We start from the raw sequence: 18,968 nt of genomic DNA on the forward strand, positions 1-18,968 counted from the left end.
TATTTTAAGGTTCCTCACTGCTCTAATTAAATGCCTCCTGGTAGGAATAGTGTTTGTGTCCAGCAGTGTCAGTGGAGAGGTTTAACACGAAGAGAACTTCAAAAATATAACACCTTTATCTCCAGATACCACTTCTGAAAGATAAGTTCAGAATGTGTGGGGAGAAGCTTCATAAAACTAGAACACAATGATTCCTTTGTGTGTTTACAACACTTCTAGCCAGTACAGTCCCACAGAGCTGAAATCACACACCCTGAAAAGTATTGAGATGTGGATTGGGGGCAGTTAAGGAGAAGAGAAAGGAAGCCATTGTTTTGGTATGTGTTGGGCTTTCTACGAAAGCCCCTGAGTTTAAATAGCATTGAGGAGCCATTGCTGTTCTCCCACCCTTTTTTTCCTATTCTGTTTACACTGCTCCCACTACAGGCCAGGTTTTTACATTCCTGGAAAGGATCATAACTATTCAGTCCACAGAGGGTAACACACTTTTTTTATGGCATTTGGTCGGTACTTAACTTGATACCAGGCACTGTACTAAGCCCTGGGGTAGATATAAGCTAATCATATTGGACACAGTAGCTATCTAACTTGGAGCTCACAGTCGTAATCCCCATTTTACAGACAAAGTAACTGAGTAACGGAGAAATGATTTTCCCCAAGGTCACATAACAGAAACATGAGGGAGGCAGGATTAGAACCCAGGTTCTTCTGACTCCCAGGCCTATGCTCTTTCCACTACACCACACTGTGCTTTTCCGTGCTTCTGGAAGGTTGGCTGTCTTAGGTTCTAAAGTCCCTCTGGGATCTGGTCCCTATTTGTGGATAGGGCATTTTCTACAGTATAGTGAGCATCCTAGGCCTCCTTGACATGCCACCTGACCTCAGAATCATTGAAATTATCAACAAAGTTGGAGAGAGAATTCTGTAGGCACTTGGGAGATGTACAATAGAAGTAAAAGACAGTCCCTGTCCTTGAGGAGCTTATAATCATTCAGAATTTGTGCCAGGGCAAGTGGAAACCTCAGTGCCCTTTCCCATGGGGAAAGAAGGCCTAAAATCATTCAGTCATTGGTATTAGCATTCATTTAGGGCAGAGCATTATACTGACCACTTGAAAGAGTACAATACAGTTTTTTTTTGTGTGTTTGTGTGTGTGTGGTATTTGTTTAGAACTTACTATGTGCCAGGCACTGTACTAAGTGCTGGAGTATATACAAATGAATCAGTTTGGACACATGGACTGTGTCCCACATGCAGCTCAGAGTCTTAATTCCCATTTTACAGATGAGGAAACTGAGGCACAGAGAAGTGAAGTGACTTGCCCAAGGTCACACAGCAGTCAAGTGGTGGAGTTGGAACTAGAACCCAGCTTCTTCTGACTCCCAGTCCTGTGCTTCATCCACTAGGACACACCGCTTCTCTACAGTTGGTAGACACAGTCCCTGTCCTTTAGGAGCTTACAGTCTAGCAGGGGATATTTGAGTCAACCCAAGATTTTACTCAACTTTTTTTCTTTCTTTTATAGTGCTTCTGAAAAGAGCAGAAGCCATATCAAAAATAATGTGCAAAACTACTGGATAAAATGGGCCGATCTTACATTCCCCTGCTGCAGCTTTGAGTAACTTAGATTGTGAACCCCATGTGGGACAGAGACTGTGCCCAACCTGATTATCTTGTATCTACCCCAGCGCTTAGTATAGTACAGTACCAGGCACATAGTAAGCACGTAACATATACCATTTAAAAAATAAATTTAAAAAAAAACATTACTTTGTGTCTACGTCAGAGCTTAGCCCAGAGTAAGCGTTTAACAAATACCATAAAGAAAAGCCAGTGCCATGTAGAGTGACTTTCTGATTGGTTTCTTTGCCAAAAGGAACTTTGGAAAGGAAGCATAGTGTGTCCTGTGCTAGATCCCCACAGAAGTCCTCCCCTTGCCCCCATTTCTGCCTTTTATATTCTTCCCGTCCTCCAATCAATCAGTGGTATTTATTGAGTGCTTACTGTGTGTGGAACACCTCCACAGTTTCATCGACAACTTCCTCGGCCTTTAAGCAGCTCTGAAAGATCAGGTGGTGGCGCCTTCCTTCTAACCCACAGTTTTTGTGCTTCATCTTTTCAGCGTCGTCTTGGGGATGCCGCAAAGAAAGCCATCAGCAAGCTGCAGGTCAGGACCATCAGGAAAGGGGACAAGGTAATTTCCCCACCTTTGTTTCAAAGGGCTGCTGGCTCTGGTTCACACCTGATTGCTAGAGGAGCAAGAGGAGGAGAAAGAGACACATTCCCTTACATGAGAGAAAGTAATGATGAAAACAAGCCCTATTCTGGGAAAGCAGAGAGAGGGTAAAAGTGCTTAATCAGTGGGAAGGGGAAAGGTAGACATACCTGAGGCAGACCTGCACACTCACATACTCTCTCACAGAACTGTGCCTTGGTGCACACACTTTGTTCATGATTGTTCAGGAGGGCCAAGAGCCAATTATGCCACCTCCACTCACCCACTCCTCCTCAGGACCCCAATCTTAAGACTGGTGGCCCAGCCAAGGGCCACAGGCTCATAGACACCTGATCCCCTGGCAGACATGGCATCCCTCAGCTATCCTGGACCTGCCAAGGGCTCGGTTGGTTTGGGGGCCCTGCGCCCTAGTGTAGAAGATCTTGGGGAACCCTCAAACCAGGTCCTAGACCTTCTGAAAAATAACTGTGCTTCCCAGAGACACCCCGTGATTTCTCTTCTCTGCTCTCCTGTGGCCTAATGATCTTACCCTCAGAGCAGCCTGGCCCAAGCCCGCCGCACCCTCTTAGGGGGTAGAATCAGAAAGCAGACACCACTCTGTGCCACTCTAGTGATGAAGGGTTGGCTGCCTTCCCTCCTGAAAACCGAGACCACTAGCAGTGGTACATAGAGCTCCGGAGGACGTGGAGAAGGCGAGGGAGGTGGAAACTGAGCCAAAGCTGTGGTAAATTACTGATGAAGGAAGCTGGCTCCAGAGCCGTTGGGCGGTTTGCTTATATTTCTGGTTGAGAACTACAGTCTTGAAAGCTTAGTGGGTGCCAGCCTTGGCTGGGTGTGGTTGTGCGAGTCCTCGTACTGAAGATGTACCTGGCCAAGACGGCAGGTTGATCCATGCTCTCTTGGTTGTAGGAAACCGAGCCCGATTTTGACAACTGTGCAGTTTGTATCGAAGGCTACAAGCCCAATGATGTTGTCCGGATCCTCCCCTGCCGGTAAGTTAGTGAGGTGCCTATCATTGAGGGAGGGGGCTGTTTGGGGAGAATGTCACTGTTATCGGCCCCTCCCAGCCCTCCCAGTGTGGGATCGGGGGGGGATGCTTAAAACTACCTGGTGTGATCTGGAAGGCATCCAATCCATCCTTATAAAAATCTGCTCCATTTCCAGTTTAAGTAGATTATAAACTCCATAAACAGAAGTGTCACAAGATACTGTATCAACGACATAATCCAAGGTGTGATTTTTTTTCTGTGAAACTAATATGTTGTGGTTCAGGATTAATTCTGGCTTAATATAAAAGCAGGAAAATCTGGGGCCGACTGCATACCTTAAAGAAGCTGGATTGCTCTGGAGAACCACAAGGCGACTCAGAGCTTCTTAGCTAATCATGACCTGAAGTCCACGCCCCCTGTAAGAATAGCTAGAGCAGGGCTCTGTGTCACCTTTTAGAGGAGATACCCAGAGAAGAGGGAACAACCAGGTTTAGCTCTTCTTCAGTTTACCTCTGCAAAAACTCCAAACTCTCCAATCTCTTGAAATCGCCGTCTGCTGATTAAAAATGGAGAAGCTGCAGCCTGTCTGTTCATATTCTGGGTGTTTTCCCCGTTGCTAAATCAGCGATGTGGAAGTCACTTTTCAGTGAGGTCGTTTCAGATGCATATGATCACCAGTGTTGTTCTGGTAAAAAACACCTAATTTCCAAGTCCGTCTCTAATTTCACCTCAGTATGTTTATAAGTTGTGAGCCCTTCAAGGGATAAGGTGCCATGCCTGATTCCTAGCTGTGTTCTCTTTCTGATCACTTGGAGCTCAGTAAGTACTTAATAAATATTAGTCAGTCGTATTTATTGAGCGTTATGTGCAGAGCACTGTACTAAGTGCTTTGGAACGTACAGTATAACAATAAAAAGACACATTCTCTGCCCACAACGAACTTACAGTCTAGAGAGGGAGACAGACATTAATAGAAATATATGTTATTGTTACTACTATAGTGGAGGAGATACTACCCTAAAAAGAAAACAGTAGTTATTCATTCAGTTGTATTTATCGAGTGCTTACTGTTTGTAATAAGTGCTTGGGAGAGTGCAATATAAGAGACATATTCCCTGCCCCTAACTAGCAGTGGGAGTGGAATTGGCAGGGGATGTTAGCTGGACCGATAGCTTAGAAAGGCTGGAGAAGCATAGCCACACTGGAAGGCTCACTGCTTGCCTTCCTCGAGGGCTTCAGGGCCAAGGCCAACTCGGGCTGTCAGGGAATGTCTCTGCCTCGACACCATCCACCGAGTGGGACTCCATGCATTTACTTCTACTGCTGCGTGTTTCCCAGCCTAGATCTCCCATGGAGAGGGAACTCAAAACGGCACAGCAAGGGCTCTCCCAGGCCCCATCCTTGATCTCCTCCCCCGATTCCACGTCCTCACCTCTCTAACAGCAATCAGGCCTGGGCCGTGGGGGCCAAGCCTACAAGGCCACAGAAATCCCTTTCTAGCTGGATGAGTGGGGTTGGGACAGAGACGTATTCTACATCTTGCATCTCTCTTCTTCCCTTCCTGTTTAAGAACTTTAGGAATGAGGGTCACGTAGCTAGAGATGTTCTTGTAGCTGCCGCGTGTCTTCAGGGAGCCCAGTCCCCTCTCCACCAACTTCCCCAACTCCTCCCACACACACGGGGTTGAGGATTGGAGGAGAGGAGCAAGAATCACTGAGAGGCAGAACTGGGCTCAAGCGGAGTGGCCTCATGGACAGAGCACAAGCCTTGGAGTCAGAAGGACCTGGGTTCTAATCCCAGCTCCGCCACTTGTCTGCTCTGTGAACGTGGGCAAGTCACTTCATTCTCTGTGACTTGGTTACCTTACCTGTAAAGTGGTGATTAAGACTGTTAGCCCCACGTGGGACGGGAACGTTGTCCAACCCCATTTGCTTGTATCACCCCAGCGTTTAGTACAGTGCCTTGCACATAGTAACCGCTTAAATCCTGCAATTATTATTATTACTATCAATATTAGTTTTATTAAGCTGAAACTCTTCTCTTCTGCGGACAGCTCAGGGCTGAGGGGAAGGGGCCGGTGGCACAGGGCGATGTTGTCTGCACTCCAGAAAACTGGAGTCTTTCTACCAGAGGCACTTGGAGAGAGAGCCACCTGGTGAGGAAGGAGAGGGATGCAAAAAGCAGCTAACGTTTCTAGCTCTACCAGCTAGAAATTCATTCATTCAGTCGTATTTATTGAGAGTTTACTGTGTGCAAACTACTGTACTGAGGGCTTGGGACAGTACATTATAACCATAAATAGACACATTTCCCGCCCACAACGAGCCTACAACCTAGAAATGGCTTTCTGTGTACCCATGACCTCGGCTCTAACAGCCCAGACGTGACTCCCGCTGGAGAGGCGAGGACGTGGAATCGGGGGCGTGGGAGGCTGTTGGAGAGATCAAGGACAAAGGTCCGTTGGAGCCTTCACTCCTCACTCCACTGCTGCTTTGAGTTTCCCCTCCATGCAAGGCACTTCCTGTCAGAGAGGGTGTGCCTGTTATCTGCAAGGTGACCCTATTTCCAAGAATCACTTAGAATAGTTTAATAGTTTCCTTCCTCTACCACTACATGGCATAGAGGGAATGTTAGAGGACCTGGGTTCTAATCCTAGCTCCACCACTTGCCCGCTCTGTGACTGTGGTCCAGACACCAAAGCCAGACCGTGGGCCTCGTCTATAAAATGGAGATTCAGTACCTGTTCTCCCTCCTATCTAGACTTTGAGCCCCATGAGGGACAGGGGCTGTGCTGACCTGATTATCTTGTACCTACCCTAGTGCTTGGTCCAGTGCTTGGCTCATTAGTATGGGCTTAACAAATATCACAGTTATCATTATTACTACGTATATAAATTGTCGTTTGCTTGGACCTTCCAGAAAAATGCTGCCGACCTCCCGTAAAGAGGTTAGAGGGCTGAGATGATGTGGTTTGGGGCACCATTCTCCCATGCGGTAATTGGGGGGTGACCTCTACAGGTCATCTATTCATCTCTGGTGGCTTATATTTAACTCGGGTGCTTGCCACACCCTTAAGAAATGGGATAATTCTTTTACCTGCCCTTGCCCTTGGCTCAAGGAAATTATAAAGATGAGTGAGAGACTAATTACCACGAAACCACCTCATAATTACATAGCATCTTTTCATGAAGCTCATAAAGCACTTTGCAGACATTTCATTAGGAAAAGTGTGTTAATGCTACTAGGTAAGGCAACCCGTTGGTGACCTGGAAAATGTTAAAAACAGCTGTCAATCTTATACAGTTACTCTCCATTGCAATCTCCATTTTTAATCCAGAAGGAATTATTCAGTCTTCCCTTTGCAGTTTTGTCTCCTAGGAGAATGCTAAAGCATTAATATTTAACTGAAGGTAGAAATGAGGAGGAGAGAATAGTTTCCACAACTCCTTTTCGTCATTGATTTTATCTTTGCTAGGCCTGGGACAATTGCATTTTTCCTCCCAGTAATTAAACTCTTGCTCAACTCACTCTTTGATTTCTTCTACGTGCCGTCTTATGGCCAATATCACTCACTTCCACAATTCCCTGATATGTGGATAAGGCCAAAGTGCCCAAGATAATCAGCATTTCTTGATCTCATGATACCCATACATAATAATGATGATGATGATAATAGTAATAATTATTATAGATATTATGCACTTACTGGGTGTCAAGTATTATACTAAGTGCTGGGTAGATACGAGATAATCAGATCAGAAAAAGTCCGTGACCCACAGGGAACTCACAATCTAAGGAGGAGGGAAAAAGGTGTTGAATTCCCATTTTACAGATGACGAAATTGAGGCCCAGAGAAGTTAATGACTTGCCCAAGGTCACACAGTGGGCAAGTGGCAGAGCTGGGATTGGAATCCAGGTCCTCTGATTTTTCAGGCCTGTGCTCTTTCCATTAGGCCATGCTGCGTCCGTTTCTTAAGCAAACACTTTCTTATAAAATTTTCAACTAGGTTATTTAAAAAAGGAAGAACTTTTTCACCATTAAACCCTTGATAACGTTCCCTGGGACTTTCATATGTGCTGGCCCACTGAATTTCCTGTTAGCTCTTACCAGTCTTACTCCTTGCAAAATTATCTCCAGAATGCCTTGCGTCTTCTGGGAAGTTGAGTCATTCCTCAAACTTCCACAGTTCATTAGTCCCCCTGGATCCTACCATATTTCCACTAACCAATTATCAATGACACTTTTCTTCACTTGTGAAACCCCCAGTTTTCTTTGAAACACCCAGATCCTTGATCCTCTGATCGTTACTTTGGGAGTCTGATGTATCTAGTTAATTTGACACGGTGATAATGGGGTCCCCCATTGGGAATGATAGGCAAGACTTGGTCTATTCACAAAGACTCGAGAACCTGTCTGAAGGACTTGATTATGTGTTACTGGCATACGTTCTCCCCTGCTAGTCAACTTCCCACTGGGCAAGTTGAGAGGTCCAGAGTATTCTTTTCAAATTCCATATTTCAAAGTACCATCAGATTTTTGTGCACAGCAGAAAGCAGAGTGGTCCATTTGAAAAGAGTAAGGGCCTGGGATCAGGAGACCTGGGTTGTAATCATGGCTCCACCATTTACCTGATGTGTGGCCTTCAGTATGTTACTTAACTTCTCTGAGCCTTCATTTCCTCATCTGTAAAATGGAGATTTAATACCTGTTCTCCCTCCTTCTTAGACTGTGAGTTCTATGTCAGGTAGGGACTGTGTCCGACCTGATTACCCTGTACAGTGCTTGGCTTGGCGTACCATAAATCTGTTTATGGCCAATATGGTGGCACATTAGTGACCATGTCATGCTTGGAGAAGCATTGTGGCTTAGTGGCAAGAGCCCGGGCTTGGGAGTCAGAGGTTGTGGGTTCTAATTCCGGCTCCGCCACTTGTCAACTGTATGACTTTGGGCAAGTCCCTTCACTTTTCTGTACCTCAGTTCTCTCATCTGTCAAATGAGGATGAAGACTCTGAGCCTCACACGGGACAACCTGATTACCTTGTATCTACTCAGCGCTTTGAATAGTCCTTGGCACATAGTAAGCGCTTAACAAACACCATCATCATCACCATGGACCAACAAGGGGTTGCCAGGGCAGCTACCTCAGGAGTTGCTGCAGTCTTTGCCGTCTAGGCCAGCCAACTGTTTTCCAAGATTTCTGCTCATCTTATCCGTCATGTGAGAGACCCTAGATGGCTCTTCGGTGGGAAACCTTCACTGAGGCCTAGTCCTAGCAGTTACTCCTCTAGTCCTGCCCCACCCCCATCCCCTAGTGTGCTGTGAGCTGTGGCGTTTGACTCTGGGGGAGTAAATCCCTTCTAAATGCATGTGTGCTTCCACCTTTCCAAAATCTGCCCCCTAATGATAATAATCCCTGTGGTATTAAGCGCTTAATATGTATCAAGCACTATTCTAAGCACTGGGGTAAATACAGAGTAATTAGGTCAGATGCAGAAGTGCTGCAATGCAAAAAACCCTTTTGCTCTGTCAAATGAGACCTAGGATGTCCGAAGCTTTTTCCTCATCATATCGATTCCTGGTTTTTGAGCTATTCAAAAGAGATTAGTTCTTCACACTGGTCATTATCAGAATTTATCCTTGTGAATCTGCCGCCTGGCATTGATAACCTGTTTCCAGAAATGGGGTCTCCTACAGGTGGGGAGTCGGGGGTGGGAGGTAGTGCACATCAGAGTTTTCGAGACCCTAGAGGGCAACTCCAACTTTGTTTTTTAAGATGAAACTTCCTTCCAGTGTTTTTCTGAGCTGGGTTTTTGGTTCACATCAATAGGCCGAGCAAACATTCAATCCCAAGGTGGGGTCAAATGCATCTTTGGCTGCATCTTTTCACCACAAAAATTCAAGGGAGAAACATGATTCATGGAGTAGGGGAAGTGTTATGTAGAAGTTTCCCTGAATTTTCTCACTTGGCTGAGGATAGCTGGTCTCCCCTTTGCCTTTCCCTGCTGGTACATCTGCTCTTCTTAATTTAGGATTCATCAGCAGATCAAGCTCACAGAGCCTCTTGGAATCTTTGACTTCTTTGTGCAGGTCACAAGTCTCCTTTACTGAAAACAATTCAGGAAAGTGTCTACATAACCTTTTTCTGCCCTTTTAAGCTTGTTTTTTATTATTGTTGTTGTTGTATGTAGCTCTACCGATTCCACAGAGGACTGCATCGGCTGCCTATTGGTCCTTAAGACAATAATCAATAACATTATCAGTTCCCATATTCCCCTTTCCCTGGCTTCCTCTGTTATAATATTATAGTGGCATTTATTAAGCTGTTACTATATGTCAGGGACTGTTCTCTGTGCTGGAGTAGATACAAGTTAATCAGGTCAGACACAATCTCTATCCCAAACAGTCACATTTATTGAGTGCTTAATAACTGCAGGGTACTCTACTAGGTGCTTGGGGAAGTACAATATAGCAAAGGTGGTAGACACATTCCCTGCCCACAACATGCTCCCTGGGTAGAGGGGGAGACAGGCATAAATATAAATAAATGAGGAATCTTTACATAAAAGCTGTGGGGCTGAGGGAGGGATGAGTAAAGGGAGCAAATCAGGGTGATACAGAAGGGAGTGGGAAAAGAGGAAATGAGACTTAGGGAAGGCCAATTGGAGATGTGCCTTCAATCAGGCTTGAAGTTGGAGAAAGTAATTGTCGGTCAGGAAGAGGTAGGACATTTCAGGCCAGAGACAGGACGTAGGTGACAGGTCGGTGGTGAGATAAAGATCGAGGTACAGTGAGTAGGTTGGCATTTGACGAGCGAAGTGTGTGGGCTTTGTTGTAATAAGAGAGCAGGGAGGTGAGGTCCCAAATGGGTCTCTCAGTCTATGTAGGAGGGAGAACGGGTATTGAATCCCCATTTTACAGGTGAAGGAACTGAAGCACAGAATAGTAAAGTGACTTGCCCAAAGTGACACAGCAAACAATTGGCAGAGTCGGGATTAGAATGCCAGTCCACCGACTCCCAGGCCAGGAAGTGTCTAGGTGCTATCTTTGGGTGTCCTTGGCCAAATCCCAAAGTCCATCCAAAATCCAGCACCTTGTGCTGTGGTGTATAAAGCCAGAGGAGTAGAAGCACTGCTGGCTAAGAACCAGAGTTGCATAATCCACCAGAGCACACGTCAAGGCTTTGCAGCGACTAATTTCTTCCGAGCATCCCTTCTTCAGAGCTCTGCGTCTGGTGGTTTCTTTGGCCTCAGGAGTTGGGGGAATCTGACACTTGCATTGCCACACCATTTTTCCTCATCTCCCCACTTGTTGACGCACAAACACACGCAGACAAACACGCATACACACTCACACCACTCTCTTTGGAGGCCATTGCTAAATTTCAGTCAACTCTCTGAGTGTAGGGTACATCATTCTGTTGCCTCTTCTTGCCTAAACAGGACAAACACTGCCAAGATTTGAGCATGACTAACATCATTATGCCTGGGGAGGCAAAGCCAGGATTTAAACACAATCATGTACCAGACTGAAAAAATTGCCACCTGTTGTTTTTTTTCCCCCTGCAGTGAAGCTTTCCGAAGTAATTGTAAATTGAAAGCAGAGCAGAAGTGGCTATTGCAAAAATGTGGAGCTCAGTATGAGCAAGAGGGCTTAACTTGGGGCCACAAATAGGGCAGTGCGACTCACTGATCCCACACTGGAATTTGTAACTGCATTTGGCCATGTGCAATTAATGGTATTTATTGAATGCTCACCATGGGCAGAGCACTGTACTAAGCGCTTGAGAGAGTGTAGTAGAATTCATAGCCAAGATCCCTGCTCTCAAGGAGCTTGCTGTCTAGTGGGGAAGGTGGACACTAAAAATATGACAGGCAGAAGTAGAAGCAGCCACCTCTGACCCCCAGAGGAGTGAGTTGATCCCTTTGAAAGGGGCATTTTGGGTGGTTTGTTGAAAGTTTGCCCCACATCTAGCCTGTTTGCCTACAGCACTATAGACTTTCAGTTTACCTGCTAAGAGAAACTCATTTATGTACCCTCTCCTCCATCCAGCCTTGCTTTTATAAGTCATGCTGGTTTTAGTAGCAGAAAAGTGTTCCCAAAGTGCTTGAGATAATTCCTCAAACATCCCTTCCCTTTTTTTTTTTAGTAGTATTTGTTAATTACTTACTATGAGCCGGTCACTGTACTAAACACTGGGCTAGATACAAGGTAATGAGGTTGGACACAGTCCATGTCCCACATGCTACTCACAATCTTAATCCCCATTTTACAGATGAGGTAACTGAGGCTCAGAGAGGTGAAGTGACTTGCCCAAAGTCACACAGCAGACAAGTGGCAAAGCCAGGATTAGAACCCATGTCCTCTGACTCCCAGGCCCATGCTCTTTCTATATAGGCCATGCCGGGTCTCTAAAGCTCTGCCTTCCTGATGGCTCTTAGCTCTATAGCCATCTATATAGAGAGAGAATATATATATATGTAGAGAAGCAGCGTGGCTTAGTGGAAAGAGCCTGGGCTTGGGAGTCAGAGGTCATGAATTCGAATCCCAGCTCTGCTACTTGTCAGCTGTGTGTGACTGTGGGCAAGTCACTTAACTTCTGTGTGCCTCAGTTACCTCATCTGTAAAATGGGGATTAACTGCGAGCCTCACGTGAGACAACCTGATGACCCTGTATCTCCCTCAGCGCTTAGAACAGTGCTCTGCACATTGTAAGCGCTTAACAAATACCAACACTATTATTATCTCTGGAGGAGCGAGAGAGGAGCAGCTTGTAACCAATAGCTAGTCTGTAAGCTCACTGTGAACAGGGAACATTTCTACCAACTCTGTTGTATCCAAGAGCTTAATACAGTGATCCGGACATAGTAAGTGCTCAGTAAATCGCATTGATGATAATGAACAGCACCGCTTGTGACAACTCCTCCTTAAAACCCAAGCACCTTGGCTTACTTACTTAGACGGTTTAGTCATTTGGTAAAGTCCAAAAAAATGCAGCTCTCCTTTTCTCCTCCACCTCCTCTCCCTCTGAAACTTCTTTGGCAAGAAGGATTTTAGTGGTCCATCTACAAGCAGGGACATTTTTGCCTTTCCTGTTCACTTGTATTCTACAACCTCCGGGATTCCTAGTTGAACTTATAAAGTTGATCAGTATCTTTTCTGTCACTGAACAGAAGTTTTGTGGATTCTATATGCAGATCTAAGTGCCTGCATTTTTGTGGCATTGATGTCTGTTCATGTGGAATCCTATTCACTCAGTCTGCCATAATGAGTGTTTTGACTCTGCATTTTGGCTAGAATGTTGTTAGGAAATTAGGAAACATTAGTCTGACAGTGTGAGCCTGTTTGGACAAGCATCATGGTGTTGGAAGAAAGCGTTTATGGGCATGTCAAGATGTATGTGGCCTTGGACTCAGAGAGGAGTACAGTGTGAGTTTTCCTGAATGTGGGGTTTTGCAATCAGTCGATCAATGATATTTATTTTGTAGGAACCCGTATGATTCGGGAAAACCGAGTGCAGTTCTTTTTTTAGTGGTACATTTGTTCCATCTTCCTGCTGAACTGAACTCTTCATTGGTATGAGATTAGAAAATGACATTCAGTCCACGAAGACCATTTTAATATTTGCAAACTCAATGACTTGGAACCAAAACGAAATTGAAGACCCTGAAAATAGACACTAGCCCTTTCAGAACCCTCCTGTTCTTGAAACCAAGCTGTTTGGGGGATGGGGTGAGCGTGAGCATAATGTCCGAAAGCCAGAAAATTCCAACCTCTCTATGACTAACTAAATTTATGAAATGTGATCTGGGTCCTGATTATATATCCTGTGTAGCCTGAGCTTGCAAACAAAGGGGAGCTTTCTAATCCATGTTGGAATGGCCAGACCTGATTTTACACTATCATGCAATTTACATAGTCTTGATCAAAAACAGATTTCTTTTTTTCTCAAGAAGAAAACCTCAACTATTGTTTGGTTTGAATAAAACTTCACTGACTTTTCTAGCCCATATAACATGTACTAGCTTTGGTTTATTGGTTGTTAAATTTAGAGTTGTTCCTTACTGAGCGACATGGTTTTGGTGAAAAACCTCACAATTTTAATGAATATACTGGTAATACTTCAATAAGCGAACTGCTGTCAAAGTTAGCATCCTCGTTCTTTTCACAAACTACTGAAGATATATTACAGTGCGGTATTTTTTAAGTTCTGAATCGACTATAATTAGCTGACAAGGCAATGAAACCGGATCACCTAGTGAGGGGCAGATTTATTCTGACTATAAAGTTTGACGGGGGAGTGAGAATGAAAAAGGAAAGGTGGAAGAGGGGGGTTAGGGTGATGCAGAGGTTTGATTTTGGGACAGTGTATGCCATCTTCTGGCCAACTAAACCCTTTTGAAGGATTGGAGAATTGAAGCAAACCAAGCATGTCAGAGAGGCAGCTGTTCATTCATTCAATAGTATTTATTGAGCGCTTACTATGTGCAGAGCACTGTACTAAGCGCTTGGGATGAACAAGTCGGCAACAGATAGAGACAGTCCCTGCCGTTTGACGGGCTTACAGTCTAATCGGGGGAGACGGACAGACGAGAACAATGGCACTAAACAACGTCAAGGGGAAGAACATCTCGTAAAAACAATGGCAACTAAATAGAATCAAGGCGATGTACAATTCATTAACAAAATAAATAGGGTAACGAAAATATATACGGTTGAGCGGACGAGTACAGTGCTGTGGGGATGGGAAGGGAGAGGTGGAGGAGCAGAGGGAAAAGGGGAAAATGAGGCTTTAGCTGCGGAGAGGTAAAGGGGGGATGGCAGAGGGAGTAGAGGGGGAAGAGGAGCTCAGTCTGGGAAGGCCTCTTGGAGGAGGTGATTTTTAAGTAAGGTTTTGAAGAGGGAAAGAGAATCAGTTTGGCGGAGGTGAGGAGGGAGGGCGTTCCAGGACCGCGGGAGGACGTGACCCAGGGGTCGACGGCGGGATAGGCGAGACCGAGGGACGACGAGGAGGTGGGCGGCAGAGGAGCGGAGCGTGCGGGGTGGGCGGTAGAAAGAGAGAAGGGAGGAGAGGTAGGAAGGGGCAAGGTGATGGAGAGCCTTGAAGCCTAGAGTGAGGAGTTTTTGTTTGGAGCGGAGGTCGATAGGCAACCACTGGAGTTGTTTAAGAAGGGGAGTGACATGCCCAGATCGTTTCTGCGGGAAGATGAGCCGGGCAGCGGAGTGAAGAATAGACCGGAGCGGGGCGAGAGAGGAGGAAGGGAGGTCAGAGAGAAGGCTGACACAGTAGTCTAGCCGGGATATAACGAGAGCCCGCAATAGTAAGGTAGCCGTTTGGGTGGAGAGGAAAGGGCGGATCTTGGCGATATTGTAGAGGTGAAACCGGCAGGTCTTGGTAACGGATAGGATGTGTGGGGTGAACGAGAGGGACGAGTCAAGGATGACACCGAGATTGCGGGCCTGCGGGACGGGAAGGATGGTCGTGCCATCCACGGTGATGGAGAAGTCTGGGAGCGGACCGGGCTTGGGAGGGAAGATGAGGAGCTCAGTCTTGCTCATGTTGAGTTTTAGGTGGCGGGCCGACATCCAGGTGGAGACGTCCCGGAGGCAGGAGGAGATGCGAGCCTGAAGGGAGGGGGAGAGGACAGGGGCGACAGATGAGATACGCCAGGAAGCTTCATTTCCATGAATGATCTTGATGCTTCGGCTGAGTGCCGCCCAGCTTGACCGTCCCCACAAATGATATAATTAAACCGGTCAGATTCCAGGTGCGGATCCTCCGTGGAGTTGGGCCCGATACCAAGTGAGAATACTGTAATTTCCCTGGTAACTCTTACTGTCATTGGACAGGGATTGTCTCTATCTGTTGCCGAATTGTACATTCCAAGCACTTAGCACAGTGCTCTGCACAGAGTAAGCGCTCAATAAATACTATTGAATGAATGAATGAATACTTCTGAGGGAACAGTTTTCTCTCAAAGAGGGAAAGAAAGGAGCCTGACTTAGTGGGAAATATGATCCGCCAAGATTTCTGACTTGTGTAGGATTTTTTTCCTTTTCCTAAGGATATGTAGCCCTGGAGAAAATTAAGTGAGGGAGAAATCTCTCTCCCCCACCTTCACCTCCCTATATATATATGATTAAAGGTATATATTGAGCACTGACAGTGTGCAGAGCACTGTACTATGCGCTTGGGAGAGTGCAGTATAACTGAGTTAGTATACATGTTCCCTGCCTCCAGCGAGCTTACAGTCGAGAGAGGGAGACAGACACTAATAATATAAATAAATTACGGATGTGTAGGTAAGTGCCATGGGGCTGAGGGAAGAGTGAAAAAAGGAAGCAAATCCAAGTGCAGGGGCAACGCAGAAAGGAGAGGGAGAAGAAGAAATGAGGATCTAGTCAAGAAAGCCCTCTTGAAAGAGATGATCAGACCCAGGAGGTCATCCCTAGCCCAGTGCCTCCAGAGACTTAAATCAGGGCAGGGCTCCTGTGGACTTCCAGGGTCGCTCAGTCCTGTCGGAACCAGATTGGCCTTTAGATTGTAAGCTCCTCCAGGGCAGGCATCATGTCTTTCTACTTTTCTTGTATTTTCCTAAGCTCCTAGTGCCATGCTGTGTGCACAGTAGGCGTTCAGTAAGTATTGAAGGTAATGATGATAGAGGAGCAGCATGGCCTAGTGGGAAGAGCGCAGGCCTGGAAGTCAGAGGCCAAGATCTTGGGTTCAAATCCTGACTCTGGTCCTTGCCCACTGTGTGACCTTTGGCAAGTAACTTTTTCTTTTTTGGTACTTGTTAAGCACTTGCTATGCGTCAGGCACTTTACTAAGCCCTGAGGTAGGTACAAGATAATTAGGTTGGACCCAGTCCCTGTCCCATATGGGGCTTACAGTCTAAATTGGAGGCAGGAGGATTTAATAACCATTTTACAGACAAGGTAACCAAGACACATGCAAGTTAAGTGGCCCACCCAAGGTCACACACCAGGTAAATGGTAGAACCGGGATTAGAACCAGAGTCCTCTGACTCCCAAGCTCATGTTCTTTCCATTATGCCATGTTGCTTCCCCAGGCTCTGTAGCTTCCTGAGGCACAGAGATTTAACTCCTCAGTGTCTTGTTTTCCTCATCTGCAAAATGGAGCTTCAATACCTATTCTCCATCCTATTAAGACTATGAGCCTCATGTGGGACGGGGACTGTGTCCTGCCTGATTATCACATATCTACCCTAGCACTTAATAGAGTGTTTAGAATTATTATGAGTTTCCAGGGAGGAAATGGTACAGGAGTCACAGAGCTGTTCACTGTGCTTCTCAGATTAATGCCATCTCCATGAATAAATTAAGTTGAAACAAATCAGTGAAGTATCAGTGAAGGAAGGTTGTTACCATGGTATTGACCCCAAAATGCCTTCTGGCTCTCTATTAGTTACTTGTGCAACCCAAAAGAGGCTGAGGCAGAAAACTGAAGTACAGTTCTGAGGGCCCGCTTAGGACCCGGAGCAACCGATTCAACTCAGCCCAGTCGTACGAGGTTTTAGTCAGCAACATTGAAAGCCTGGAGTGTTGACCCTCAGCAGGTTTGCCCCAGGTACGAGGTGGGATTCATTCAATTCATTCAGTCGTACTTATTGAGTGCTTACTCTGTGCAGAGCACTTTATCGAACCAGAAGCAGCTTGGAGAATGGGAAGAGCATCTGGATCTGCACAGGAGAACCCGGAAAATTCACACCGGTGGCACCTCGCCCCCAGTTAACGCCTCCCTCTTTGCCTCCGCTTCCCTCTCCACCTCCCCTCAACTCCCCACCCCCAGAGCTTTCCAGGTTCTGCCTTCACCACTTACCTGCTGGGTGACCTTGGGCAAGTCACTTAAATTCTCCATGCCTGAGTTTCCTTACCGGTAAATTAGGGATAGCACACCTGTCATTGCTCCCCTTTAGACTTAGCCCAAGTAGGGCAGGGCCTGTGCCTGATCTGATTGTATAGTATGTATCCCAGGGTGTAGCACAGTGCTTCGCACAGTCATTCAATCATATTTATTAAGCACTTACCGTGTTCAGAGCACTGTACTTAGTGCTTGGGAGCTTGCAGTACAACAGTAAACACACACATTCCTTGCTCACAAACAAGCTTACAGTCTAGAGAACTTAACAAAAACCATTATTATCATCATTACTGTTTTTACTGTCAGTGCAGTGCAGCGTACTAAGTGCTTGGGAGTTATAGCAGAGGATATAGGACACATTCCCTGCCCACAAGGAGCTTACACTTTGAAAGACTATGCAAAAAAGTAGAGCGTATGCATCACAATCACTAAGAATAAGAATGACCCTAAATGAATCTGTTAATGGCTGAAGCGTTGATAAGAGTCCCGGTTCTGATCATTAGTTGAGAAAAGCTTGGAGGAGGAGGGATATCTGTGGGGCTTGATGTCTGGTGGATGTGAGGAAACAGGGAGTCCCAGGCTCTTGGAACAATGGGAAGCAGCATACCTAGGGGAAAGAGCACGGGCCTGCGAGTCAAAGGACTTGGGTTCTAATCCCAGCTCTGCTAGTTACTTGCTGTGCAACCTTGGGCAGGTCACTGAACTTCTCTGAGCCTCAGTTTCCTCAAATGTAAAATGGGGATTTAATACCTCTTCTTCCTCCTACTTAAACTGTGAGCCTCATGTTGGACAGGGACTTTGTCCATCCTGATTAATTTGTATCCATCTCAGCAATTAGAACAGTGCTTGACACATAGTAAGCCCTTAGCAAATGCCGTAAATAAAATAACGGAAAGGAGGGGCTGAAGGCATGGCAAAAAAAGACTGCATCTGAGCCCTTAAAGCAACCCTCCAAGTCCCCACCAATTGTCCCAGGATGGAAGGGGTCGTGGAAAAGGATCAGGCTTAGAATTGAAAACTCCAAATCTTTTGTGCAGATCCAGTAGGGACGCTGAGTGTCCTGGCTCAGAAACAGGGCTTGAGCACATGGCTCACAATATGCAAAGCCCTCATCTGCACAGCCACTGCCCTTTCCAGTGTTGTCTGAACCCAGGGTGAGATTCAACTGAGTCAAAAAGGGATATCTCCATGGTAACAAATCAACTGGAAAAAAAGGAGAGAGATGCCAGAACCCCCACCCGCTGAATTCATCAGCAGGCACCAGTATAATATAATATAGCCACTGCAGGAAGCCTCCCTGCTGCCCACATTGTCATGGAGATAACATCTCTTCTAAGGCACAAGAAGGAGGGAGGCCCAGAGAGGGGATGAAAACATATATTTGTGTTACTGATTTTCTGTTAATGCAACACCTGGCAGCTTAGACCACTGCCATGCTGCCCTCCGTGAAAGGTTTAGTAGCCATTGGTCTGTGTGATTTTTTACAATTGGGTATGGTAGAGTTAAAACACAGAATATGGAGATGGTTTCCGTGGTGTTCGTCGGGGGCATTGCTCCTCAGTCTAGCGGAGTTTTCATTGAATTCTCTGGCTTTCAAGGACTTGTGCACAGTGAGATCCCATTAAAAAAAAAAAAAGGCTAAATTGTTCTGATTTATGTCCTGTAGCTCTATCTAATCTACGCCTAATTTCTGGGCAACACACAGTAGGCGTTACAGAGTAATCATAGAACCGTAGTCATCACCAACCCCATACAGTCAAACTAACCAAATGATCCGAGTGCCCAAATCCCCAAGACAATTAATTATCCAAAAGAGATATATCCATAGTTAGAAACTTTCTACCTTGTACCAACAGTGTGGGG

At 45.9% G+C, this 18,968-nt stretch overlaps 1 protein-coding gene across 9 annotated transcripts in view; it reads left to right on the forward strand.

The window, feature by feature from the left end:
- The window catches only part of RNF150 (ring finger protein 150), a 176,931-nt gene that overhangs the window by 126,255 nt on the left and 31,708 nt on the right, over window positions 1-18,968 (forward strand). For all 9 annotated transcript variants that reach the window (XR_003763285.2, XR_005660604.1, XR_005660605.1 and 6 more), the window contains exons 3-4: window positions 2,123-2,194; window positions 3,146-3,228. Coding sequence is in view for 1 of the 9 variants with exons in the window: in XM_039913674.1 (XP_039769608.1) it covers window positions 2,123-2,194; window positions 3,146-3,228 (155 nt within the window). In the remaining 8 variants the exon portion in view is untranslated. The remainder of the gene's footprint in view (window positions 1-2,122; window positions 2,195-3,145; window positions 3,229-18,968) is intronic.

Source organism: Ornithorhynchus anatinus, chromosome 12 (genome assembly GCF_004115215.2).
Source record: "Ornithorhynchus anatinus isolate Pmale09 chromosome 12, mOrnAna1.pri.v4, whole genome shotgun sequence".
Classification (NCBI taxonomy): domain Eukaryota; kingdom Metazoa; phylum Chordata; class Mammalia; order Monotremata; family Ornithorhynchidae; genus Ornithorhynchus; species Ornithorhynchus anatinus.